This window comes from Ascaphus truei, chromosome 4 (assembly GCF_040206685.1).
Source record: "Ascaphus truei isolate aAscTru1 chromosome 4, aAscTru1.hap1, whole genome shotgun sequence".
Classification (NCBI taxonomy): domain Eukaryota; kingdom Metazoa; phylum Chordata; class Amphibia; order Anura; family Ascaphidae; genus Ascaphus; species Ascaphus truei.
The window spans coordinates 66,720,085-66,731,517 of record NC_134486.1 but is presented as its reverse complement, the minus strand read 5'-3'; the positions used below and the strand labels follow the sequence as shown (position 1 = coordinate 66,731,517).

The window sequence follows — 11,433 nt, the reverse complement described above, 5'->3', positions numbered from 1 at the left end:
GTACGATGCCCAACATTTAAGTATTGTTCTTATTTAAGGCCCCCGGCAGACGCGGCTTTATTAACGTCCAGACCTCCAGTGGTTACTATAATGGGACACGTTGACCATGGGAAAACAACACTACTTGATCAGCTAAGGAAAACCCAAGTGGCAGCAATGGAAGCAGGAGGCATCACGCAACACATTGGGGCATTTAATGGTAGGGTTTTCTGCTACTCGGCAACATTTTATATCCCTTATTTATAATTCAATATACTGCCTAATAAACCAGTACATCACTAGCCCTTTCAATAGTTTGCAGATCATCCGTTGCTGGGGGAAAAAAAGTATTCTTTTAAGGGTTCCTCACAAAAAGAACAAATACTGCAGTGGTGATTACATGACTCGGGGGATCTGATGACCACTCCACTCTATACAGATGTCAATTCTAAAACAGTGGTGCTCAACTCCAGTTCTCAAGCCCCTCGTCCCCCCCCAATAGGTCAGGTTTCCAGGATATCCCACCTTCGGCACAGGTGGCTCAATCAGAAGCTCAGTTAAACACTGAGCCTCTGAATGAACCACCTGTGCTGAAGCAGGAACTGATTGAGCCACCTATGCTGAAGGAGGAGTATCCTGAAAACCTGACCTGTTTTTGGCTTGAGGACTGGAGTTGAGCACCCCATCTCTATTGCACAGACATTCTGGCAGCTCAAGGATCAAATAACGTATTTGGTCTAAAGATAGTTTTCTTTATTTTGCTCTCTTTCAAAATAGTTATTATTTTTTTTTTTTAAAGGGAATCTGGAATAGCAAATTGATGTCTGTGAGCTGGTCCCTCTATTCTACAAAGGGCCAGGCAGAGGTAAACAGGAAGGGTGGGAACATTGGAAAGAAAGGCAAGTGCTACGAACACGCCGGACATCACAGTATCGCGCATATACACAAACAGAGTAAAAACCCTGCAATGTTTAGGGGGGAAGTTAAAATATCTACAAGTGTTTCATTATAATTAAAAAATAAATAAAAAGGGGGGCAGCGATCGCCCAGATGTAACCTTGTAGACACAGCCATTGGTTCACTTAGGTGCTTGCGAAGAGACTGCACTTCTAATGTGGAAGACACGTTTGCGGTACAAAGAAGCAGAAGACCCACACATACTGCTATTTGCATTGGACATGTTTCTCTTATACTTGTGTTGAAGCATACATCACATGACTTTATAATGATGTTCATTGTATTATCTGAACAACTTTAAAAGCACAGATAGGACTCTAAGAGAACAATCTATCCTTCCACTTGACGCAACATTATCACAAAACATCCCATTTGGATAGGTTGTCTCTTTTTTATATATATATTAGAAAAAGAAAAGAGAAAAAGCGCCCGATCCTTGTGTAAAATCAGATGAACATTTTAATAAATCATGGACAAGACAATTGCACACTTACAATTTGTCTGATTAAAATAAGCATTTTATGGGACCTGCCCATGCACCAAACGAAGACTCCACAGTCACCTCCGCTCTGTAATCTCACGATCAATTCGAGACCCAGTAATTGAGAACGCCGTTTTATCCAAGGTGTATATACAACAACCATCCGTCAGGAGCTTCTCAGCAGCGTGCGTCCGCCATTACTCCCACACATGCGGTGCTGGATACCGGAAGGACTTTCCTTGTATTTCCTTGGTCTCTCTCTGGTGCCGAAGGCAGGTCAGCCACCGTAGTTGCAATGCAAACCGTCCCTACGCGTTTCTTCCGCCTTTGCGGATTTCATCGGGATGGACACCAAAGGGGCTATCTGATGTTAAATAGTCCCTCACGTAAATAAGCATTATATGACTCACAGGTGTGTTTAATACTATAGGTGTCATTAAATCAAATTGATATCTGGTGCAATATATTGAGAACTCTAATACATTTAAACTCAACAGAATTTTAAAACGTTAGTGCATTTAATAACAGCAAACGAGGATACTGCTGCTTGATAAAGTAATTAGCCAATTTGTATGCAAATTACATACTACCATGAACAGGATATGAACATAGAATAGAACTTGTTCCAACATTTGTGTACTAAAAATAAAGAAAAAAGAATATATACAAAATATAATTAGATTAAATGATGAATAAATAATGATGATAATAATATTCAAAACATATTACTTTTTACATATGTAACATAAACAAATTCATTATCACATATTATATACATACCCTACCTATAACTAATAATATAAATATAATGTCTTTAAATATATATATAATAAATCTAAATACCGTGCTAACATCTAGAAAACCATAAATTGTACATTATATAATAATTATTAAAAAATGAATAAATACATACTTAAGCTTGAAAAAGAGAGAATCATTTAATGTGTCTCTCTATATGTGAACTGGAAAGAAGAGATGAAACAGTGATTAATGATAGCAAGAGACAAGCCAAAAATTTCTATATGGCTGTAGGTTTATATATCAAATGTAGCCCAATTTTTGGGTATTTGGAGTCCTGATTGATCAAGTTACAATCGTTCCTAATTGATTTTATCTATAACCTTGTAGAGAAAAAAAAGGATCCCTATAGATATGGTGGGGGCAAAAATTAATCTAGCATAAGGGGAAAGGGGGACCTGAATTATGACCACCCCAAAACATATTGTATAAATATATCAGTGTGACGACTAATATTGATACTGATTCTAAGTATAATAATTGTATAAGGGATGAGTATGTGTTTATAAACGTCTGTGTTTGATAATATACATTGAGTAATAGGGAAAAGGAAGCGAAGCTCTATTTTGCTTAAGAGAAAGAAGAAGAATTACTAGCAAGCCAAAAGGCAGCAATCCAAGTGGAATGAACTAACTAGTATTTGAATAAAAATAAATTTAGTGTTTTATATTGTATCGTGTAAACATGGTTAATACATTAGTAAGTGAACTTACATTCTAAACGTGATTATTACATAGTGACTTATTTTGAATAAAAAAGAATTGTGTTTGTGTCAAAAATAATTATTGTGTGTTTGTGATGCAGTGCTGACCAAAGGTCCCACAGTTACACCAACTAGGACCCCAGAGGGAGCATGCTGTACATGCTCAACCCAGACCTCTGAGATCCTGTCAATGGAAGTGGAATATAAATTACACTATAGTGCTTATGTCAATACAGTCTACTATGGGAACTTGGTGAGCCCAAGAAGAAGCTGCCTGGACCTTTGTTTTATTCACTCATGGACTTCATTTGGACTTAAGTATCAATTTTTAGTTCAATTTTTGTATTTTATGCTATTTTTTATGTTCAACAGATTATTTAATTTTTTTTTTATATATATTTTTGCACATGTTTTCAATTACATTTTGTTAAATTTATGTTTTTTTTATATATTATAATTCAATTAGTATAGGCAGGCACTAGTTGGTTCATGTAAACATCTTATTCAATATTGATATTTGGTGCAACATTTTGGCACACGTCACCGGAGTGGCAGCAATTTGGGTGTGCTGAAAAAAGGAGCGCTGTCTTTATAACTGTTTCTATATATATATATGTATATTACATTTTTTCTATATATATATATATATATATATATATATATATATATATATATATATATATATATATATATATATATATATACATGCACTGTACTGTGTATAGGTGTCATTGGATGTGCACTGAGCTCTGTGTGTTTCATGTTCTGTCTCTGGTTTTAAATATATATTGCCATGCTCAGTAGCACCCCTCTGTGACACTTATACGCTTCTATATATGTTGTGGTTATTTTGGGGGTTCAATATGAGCTTGTAGGTGTCCTGTATGTTTTACTAGCCTAAAAGTCCTGTAAATCATTACGCGTATGATTCATGTGGCAATTGAAACAAAATAAAAGCGGGTGTAATAAACCCAATAAGGGTGGTCATCACACACACTAAACAGTATGGTTATGCAAAACGAATGCCATGTTCTTTAAAATGTTTAGAATAAAGTGGTGTACTGAAATTAAACATATTGTCTTCTAACTCTAATACTGAGTTTAGCATTCATGAAGTGTCTATTTCTTAAGCTTTCAGTTAGTGACCTGATTTGTGAGACATACTTTTCTTAAGTGTTGTACAGTACTTCTACCTGGGGAACCTTAACTTGTATTGTAACTACCTACTGTTATTAAAAGGAGATATTTTATTTTACACGATCACTCTGCAATGTACAGTATTAGTCTATGAATACACTCTCGCAGCCTTCTAAAGCGTTTGATCCTTAAGAGAACTGGCCCTCCCACCCACCACAAAAAAAAACTAAAATTGATGTGCAGCAATATCTGCTGATCACACCACTGTTATTTGCACTCCAACCTTAATACCACCAGGGAAACAAAGAATATAAACGTGTCCTCTTATTGGGTATTCTAGTGGGGCTGAATATTATACCAAATCTGTAGTGTGGCCTAAATTAAAGTTTTTCTTCATGAGGAAGCGGATTGAAACTCCAGAAGTATGTGTTATGTCCGGTTTTAACTGTTCTGTTGCTCCAGAATGTCTGTGTTGCATGAGCATTTGATATTTTATGTTCCTGTCCCTTGGTATTTACTATTTTGTTCCTCACATTAGTGTCGTTATTTTATTTTTGTTTTCACAGTTCGTTTGGCTTCGGGGGAGAATATAACGTTTCTTGACACTCCAGGACATGCTGCCTTTTCAGCAATAAGAGCAAGAGGAGCGCAAGTCACGGATATCATTATATTGGTGGTAGCAGCAGACGATGGAGTAATGAAACAAACCGTAGAGTCCATTCAACATGCCAAAAATGCGAAAGGTATAATGTATGTACTTATGTACATATATCTTTATTTGTGTTGTGCCATCCATGTACAGATGCAGTCAGACCTATTGTCGAGTATTCTGCCAGAAAAGCGCCTGACAGCATTGGCCTGCTTGCGGAATCCCTGTGACCAGGCTAATTGCCCATCAGGATTAACACAGCGGGGGTCCCTGCTCCAGAATAGGACTCTCTCTCTGCGCATTTCTAGTAAGCGATCGCGCTGCTTTTTTATTAGATTTTTATTACATGGTATTGAAGCAGGGGGGCTCTGGAGCTGAGCCCCATTAATTTCAGACCTGGAGACCCCCTGCTTCCCAAGATATAGGCCCCCCGTATAGGGTGCCAGTATCTCCAGACATAGTCTCTGCTCTATGAAGACTCGATTCCCAGTTTCCCATGTGACGGCTCGTCCGACCGTGACATCCATGCAGCAGTCTGGTCTCCGTCCTTCCGTGTCACCACAGGCACCAATTTTTCCAAAACGAAGGGTCAATCGTCTCTAAGTATTAGGATAGCCTAACACGTTTCACTCCTAGAGCTTCATCAGAGGTTGCAATGCCTCATAGACTCTTGACCCTCCGTTTTGGAAAACACTTGCCTAATGGAATCCACCGTAGTCTTGAAATAGTCTGCAAAGTCACAATGCTTTCATTTGCATCTTGAGTGCAGTCCAGCTTAACAACCTGATGCATAATGAAACTTTCCTTTATCATTTTTAGTAGTTTTGCAATTTAGTGCCTTCTATAACTGCCAAAGCAGTTGAAGTTTATAGGGATGTTTGCCAAAACGGCTGCTTTGGACCATATAGAATTTACCCCATAGACTTTAAATCCTAACTGTAAAAAATAAGAGTCCATTTTGTTTGGCTACTATTCCACAAATGTTAAACCGTAATCCCTGTGAGCGCATCTGCTTGTTCAATGCCAAGCTCTGTAGTATGGAGGCGAGTACAACTATACTCTAAATTCTGAGTTGCCACGGGTGTTGCCATCTGTATTCCAGTTCAAAACATGTCCTCTTAAAATGACTTCTATGTTCTAGACCTGTAAATTTGGAATTGCTTTTGTAAAAAAAAAAATATATATAATCTATCTTCGATGTCTCCTGCCCAAATTTTGGTCTCACACTTATGGGTACTACTTTCCATTTACAAAAGAAACCAACGTTTACAAGCATTGTGTTCTGCTTCTATATTGCTGGTGTCTTAATGATCAAAGTCCTTTTTTCCAATTTAACACAGTTCCCACCATCCTCTGCATAAACAAGTGTGACAAACCTGATGCTAATCCTGACAGGGTGAAAAAGGAACTCCTGTCCTATGACATGGTGTGTGAAGAGTTTGGGGGCGATATCCAAGCTATACATATTTCTGCACTAAAGGTAAAGTACCTGCACACTGTAGAAGGCAACATATTATTTATTTATACCATTAACCAGGAAAGATTCATTAGGATGTACAAACTTCTTTTCAGCTATGTCCTATTATTGTATAAGAAATGTTGGCAAGATATACATATATATTTGTTTTAGTTCAAGTTCTTTATCCTAGTATTAACATAATTATGGAATAGTACTTTTTCTGTTGCATATTGCCATATTGTTGATGTATTTTAGATTGTAGTAAGGACAACAACTTACTTGTATGAACAAAAGACTTGAGAGAAAGTGAGTGTATATAACTGTGTATGTTCAGCTGCCCTATGATTGGTAGATACATTGGATTTGTGCGTTTTCGGTTTATTAGAACCCTGTTGTAGTGTAATACAGTAGAAAGAAGGGGTTATCATTATAAAGCCATCCACCTGTCTGCATCTGCGCACAAGTATGTAACAATATTTATTTTCTCCTTCCTCAGGGACACAACTTGCAAGCATTAGCAGAAGCTACCGTCACTTTAGCAGAGATGCTAGAACTGAAGGCTGACCCCACAGGCCCGGTGGAGGGAACTGTTATAGAGTGTCGTACTGACAAAGGGAAAGGGTAGATATCCCATGACATTATTCTGCTGTGACTATACTTTACACAATGTGAACAGATGATCTTCAAAAAGGAAAATCTAGCCAACCGTTTTGTTCTGTTTGTATTCACACTACTTTAGTCCAGTGACCACAGCCATAATACAGAGAGGAACTCTTAGAAAGGGCTCCGTGTTGGTAGCCGGAAGAAGCTGGGCAAAAGTGCGGCTGATGTTTGATGAGAATGACACCGCGGTTAATCAGGCAGGACCCAGCATGCCAGTAGAGATTGTAGGCTGGAAAGATCTGCCGTCTGCTGGAGATGAAATCCTTGAAGTGGGATCAGAGGTAAAGAATTAAATATAATCATCCTTCAATGATCTAGCAAGACACTCGGAGACATCCGTTTGTAGTTATAATAGAACTGTGGAATTTGCTACAGATCTGATATTCTTTTACCTAATTGTAGGTATATGTCACTTAAAAGTACTACATTAGATCTGTTTACTGCCCGGTATTCATAATACTAATAGTAATTTATCTAAAATGTGTACTGTTGGTCTATGCCTAATACTTGTTTAACAATGGAAGCTGAACACTGAGTCATCTAATTACAAGTTTTGTTTTCTAGAAAGGTTTTTTTTTAATTCTCCATAATACACGTGGAAACCAATGTTTTACACACAAGCCCTAATTACCAAGAACAAGGATTTTGAACCAGTAGTAAAGCTCCAGACTTCTTTGTATGGTGATAGAACATGACGTGCATCTGTAAAACAATCGATTTTATACAGTGTTGGTAAAGAAAATAATTAGGAAGCAAGTTAGACTTTAACGACTTGGTCTTCTAGTAATTAGGATTATAACAGCGAATATAATCTAAAATGCATCTGGTAAACATTAATCTGGATCTTTACCCGTGATTAGTTGGATCGGGAAGGCACTTTTGTGACTGTGTAGAAGTGTCAAAACTATTTTCTGTGACTTTCCAGCACCAGGCTCGAGAAGTTGTTGAATGGAGGAAGTATGTGGAGGAACAAGAGAGAATGCAGCAGGATAAGGAGGTTATCGAAGCCAAACAAAAAGAACACAAGGACACTTACAAGAAAAACTTGGAATCTTTAAGCAACTTGAATTGGAGACAGAGGAAATCTGCCATGTACAAGGCCAATAAGCAGCTAATGACCACGAGGCCTGCAGAGAGAACAGAAAGTGACAGGCCAACATTACCTCTTATTTTAAAAGGTGTTGCAATGTTTACCTTATATAAAATGTACTTAATTCCTTTCCTACCTCAACTTGTACTATTCCAGGGCTTGCTGGCCCATTTCTAAGCTGTCCGGTTACTATTGCCACCCGGTGCTGGGAGCCGGATGACTGAAATGGACTGTAAAGTGTCTTAGGGCTAGATGGTGCTTTAATGGCAGAAGACTGCATAGTAAATATGGCCACAGTCTGTTCAAGTGGAATCCAATCCATTAGTAACTTAAGACACTTTTGAAAATGTGGTTTTGCCTGTTCCAACTCCATTCTGCTGTAGGAATTCACTTCTCCCAGTATGTCTCTGGCCAATACTTTCTTTCCTATATCTGTTTAGGACTGCTGAAAACTGATGTATTTCCCATGCTCATGGGCCCTCATGTTAAAAGTATGAAAACGGCTTAATTTGCAACATGCTCATACTAAGACTAGACACAATAGTGCATTTATTTTACATGGAGGTTTGTTGCAGGTTGTGATATATAATGAGTTCAAAATAGACTTCAATTGTAGTTTTCAGAACATTTAAAACTTTTCCTGTCTGTTCTTTAAGCGTCTGAATGTTTTTGAAAGTTTTGTACAGTATAATTTTCTCTCGTGCAACAAATGTATCCAGGACCAATACAGCTACTATAGCCTTTCTTTTACATGATACATTGCAATGGATTCACATTATTACCGTTAGCCTATGAAACGTAATTCAAGAAAACTTGGTGTTACAGAAACCTTTAGGAAATGCATTACAAGATGTGAAGCGCGTAAACTTAACCCCAGTTGTATGTGTTCGTCCTGTTGCGATCTTGCTGAAGACCTCTGTTTCCTTGATTAGGCGATGTTGACGGTTCTGTGGAAGCCATTCTCAGTATTATAGACACATACGACGCTGAAGATCAGTGTGGGCTTGATTTGGTCCACTTTGGAGTTGGGGAAATCAGTGAGAATGACATTGATCTCGCAGAAACGTTTAAAGGTAAAAATAGGGACAATATTGCTGCATGGAATCTCTGTTTCCATTCTGTAAATGAAAACTACTGTATGTAAGTATGTCTTTATATGGCGCCATTAATGTACGTGACAATCATATAAATAACAAATATAAACACATAAAGGGGCGAAGTGCTTCAGACATAAAAGGAACATTTAGGAAAAGGAGTCCATGCTTCGAAGAACTTACAATCTAATTGGTAGGTAGGAAGGATGTACAGAGACAGTAGGAGGGCGTTCTGGTAAGTGCGTCTGCAAGGGGCCAAGGTTTATGTATGAGGTGTTAATTATCAGCTATGGAGCTAATCAAATGCTTCCTTAGGCCGTGCTTATAGTGCCGGTGACTCGACGTCGCCCCAAAAAAATGCATTGTCGCCGCCGCGTGCGCTTACAGTAAGCGCGAAAGCGACGCGTTTTTTTGCAGCCGAAAATATTTGATTTTTCAGGGGCAGTCGCCTCATGTGACAGCCCCTGAACCAATCAATGGCCTGGTCACCCGCGACGCCGCTGCAAAGCGAAATACAACTTTTGCTAGCGGCGACGGTGACGTCGCGGGAACTATACGCGCGGCCTTAAGCAGGTGTGTTTTGAGGTGGGTCTTAAATGTGGATAGAGTGAGTGCTAGTCGGATATGCAACTGATCATTAGGAATACTGTAGGGGCCTATGCATCTGATCATTATGAATACAGTTAGAGACCTCAATGGCCATTTTTGGTTTGGGCGATATCTTTTGCAGACATATAATTAACCTACAAAGGCAAGTTTCCTAATACTGGTTTCTGGTTTCACCAGGTGTTGTTTATGGCTTCAATGTGAACTCAAACAAAGCTGTTCAGCAACTCGCAGCGAAGAAAGAGGTTACAGTCAAACTTCACAGAGTCATTTATCATCTTGTTGAAGATTTGAAGGAAGAACTTAGCAGCAAATTGTCCCCACTGATACAAGACATTGTAAAAGGTAGCTGCTTTTTATTTATTTTTTGATCTGATATTATAAGTAATTATTATCTAAAGGACATATATTGCACAGTAATGTTTTATAAGCGCCTCCTGCAGTAAAATGAACATTTCGATTTTTGCCTAATGGTTTTGTGTGAAACTATTCGGGAACAATCATATCCCTGGATCAGCAGCCAGAATAAATGACCAGAGTTATCCGGATAGATAACATCAGCAATAGAGAGAAAATTAATGGTTGTTTTATCGACATTAGTGTTTATGTACATATGGCTCTTATCATTTAGTAAACATGTAAAATTGTCTCCCAACACATAAAATAGTTTACTCTGACAAGTCACATTAACCTCTCTCTGTATATAAAATTTGTAGAAATACAGCTCAACCCCCGTATAACGCTGTGCTTGGGGTCCAAAGAATCACATTGCGTTATAAGCAGATCGCGTTAGAAATAATGTACAATTGTATGTATTGTACAATAAAGTATTTAAGAAACCAATAATCGTGTTGTAACGCATTCATAAATACGAAAATTGGGAGCCACGCTTACATCGCGTTATAAGCGGATTCGCGTTATAACTGGGTTGAGCTGTATATAAAATAATTTTGTCTTGTTTTTATACCTAAAGAATTGGGGGGAAATAAATATGATGTATACAGTATTGACCTAGAGAAAGATCAGAGATTCCCCCACTAACATAAGCACTCATGTCAGATTAGATAACAAGTAAATGGTTATAATAACCTTGCAGTAAATTACTGCAAATCCGGAAAGTTAGCCCAGAATCACAGAGGAAATCAAAAATAATAAAATGTTATTAATTCTAAATAGAGATTTAAAAACACAGATACATAATTAAAAATCCCCATTCAATAGTGGCAGTAGGAGTCAATCTTCTGAAATCAGGTAAGTATAAGTAACTGAAACCTGTAGTGACTCCTTTTTCACCCAGTACCAAATACAGCAATATTTATAGCAACGAGTCTTTTGTAAGAAACCCTAATTGGGGTGTCTCTTTCCTCCTTAAAGAGACACCCCAATTAGGGTTTCTTACAAAAGACTCGTTGCTATAAATATTGCTGTATTTGGTACTGGGTGAAAAAGGAGTCACTACAGGTTTCAGTTACTTATACTTACCTGATTTCAGAAGATTGACTCCTACTGCCACTATTGAATGGGGATTTTTAATTATGTATCTGTGTTTTTAAATCTCTATTTAGAATTAATAAAATTTTATTATTTTTGATTTCCTCGGTGATTCTGGGCTAACTTTCCGGATTTGCAGTAATTTACTGCAAGGTTATTATACCCATTTACTTGTCATCTAATCTGACATGAGTGCTTATGTTAGTGGGGGAATCTCTGTGATCTTTCTCTAGGTCAATACTGTATACATCATACAACTATCCTCCTTAGCACCTGTCGTGAACAAATTATTGAATATGGTGATTGCGGTTTCATCTGCTAGATTC

The 11,433-nt window shown here is 37.8% G+C and overlaps 1 protein-coding gene across 7 annotated transcripts in view; it reads left to right on the top strand.

Annotated features, from left to right (window-relative positions):
- The window catches only part of MTIF2 (mitochondrial translational initiation factor 2), a 46,204-nt gene that overhangs the window by 19,087 nt on the left and 15,684 nt on the right, over window positions 1-11,433 (top strand). For 6 of the 7 annotated variants that reach the window (XM_075595970.1, XM_075595969.1, XM_075595968.1 and 3 more), the window contains exons 5-12: window positions 39-199; window positions 4,622-4,798; window positions 6,045-6,184; window positions 6,660-6,784; window positions 6,903-7,107; window positions 7,752-8,004; window positions 8,849-8,989; window positions 9,797-9,961. In XM_075595970.1, the coding sequence (XP_075452085.1) occupies window positions 39-199; window positions 4,622-4,798; window positions 6,045-6,184; window positions 6,660-6,784; window positions 6,903-7,107; window positions 7,752-8,004; window positions 8,849-8,989; window positions 9,797-9,961 (1,367 nt within the window). The remainder of the gene's footprint in view (window positions 1-38; window positions 200-4,621; window positions 4,799-6,044; window positions 6,185-6,659; window positions 6,785-6,902; window positions 7,108-7,751; window positions 8,005-8,848; window positions 8,990-9,796; window positions 9,962-11,433) is intronic. The other variant, XR_012800915.1, reaches the window with a different exon arrangement.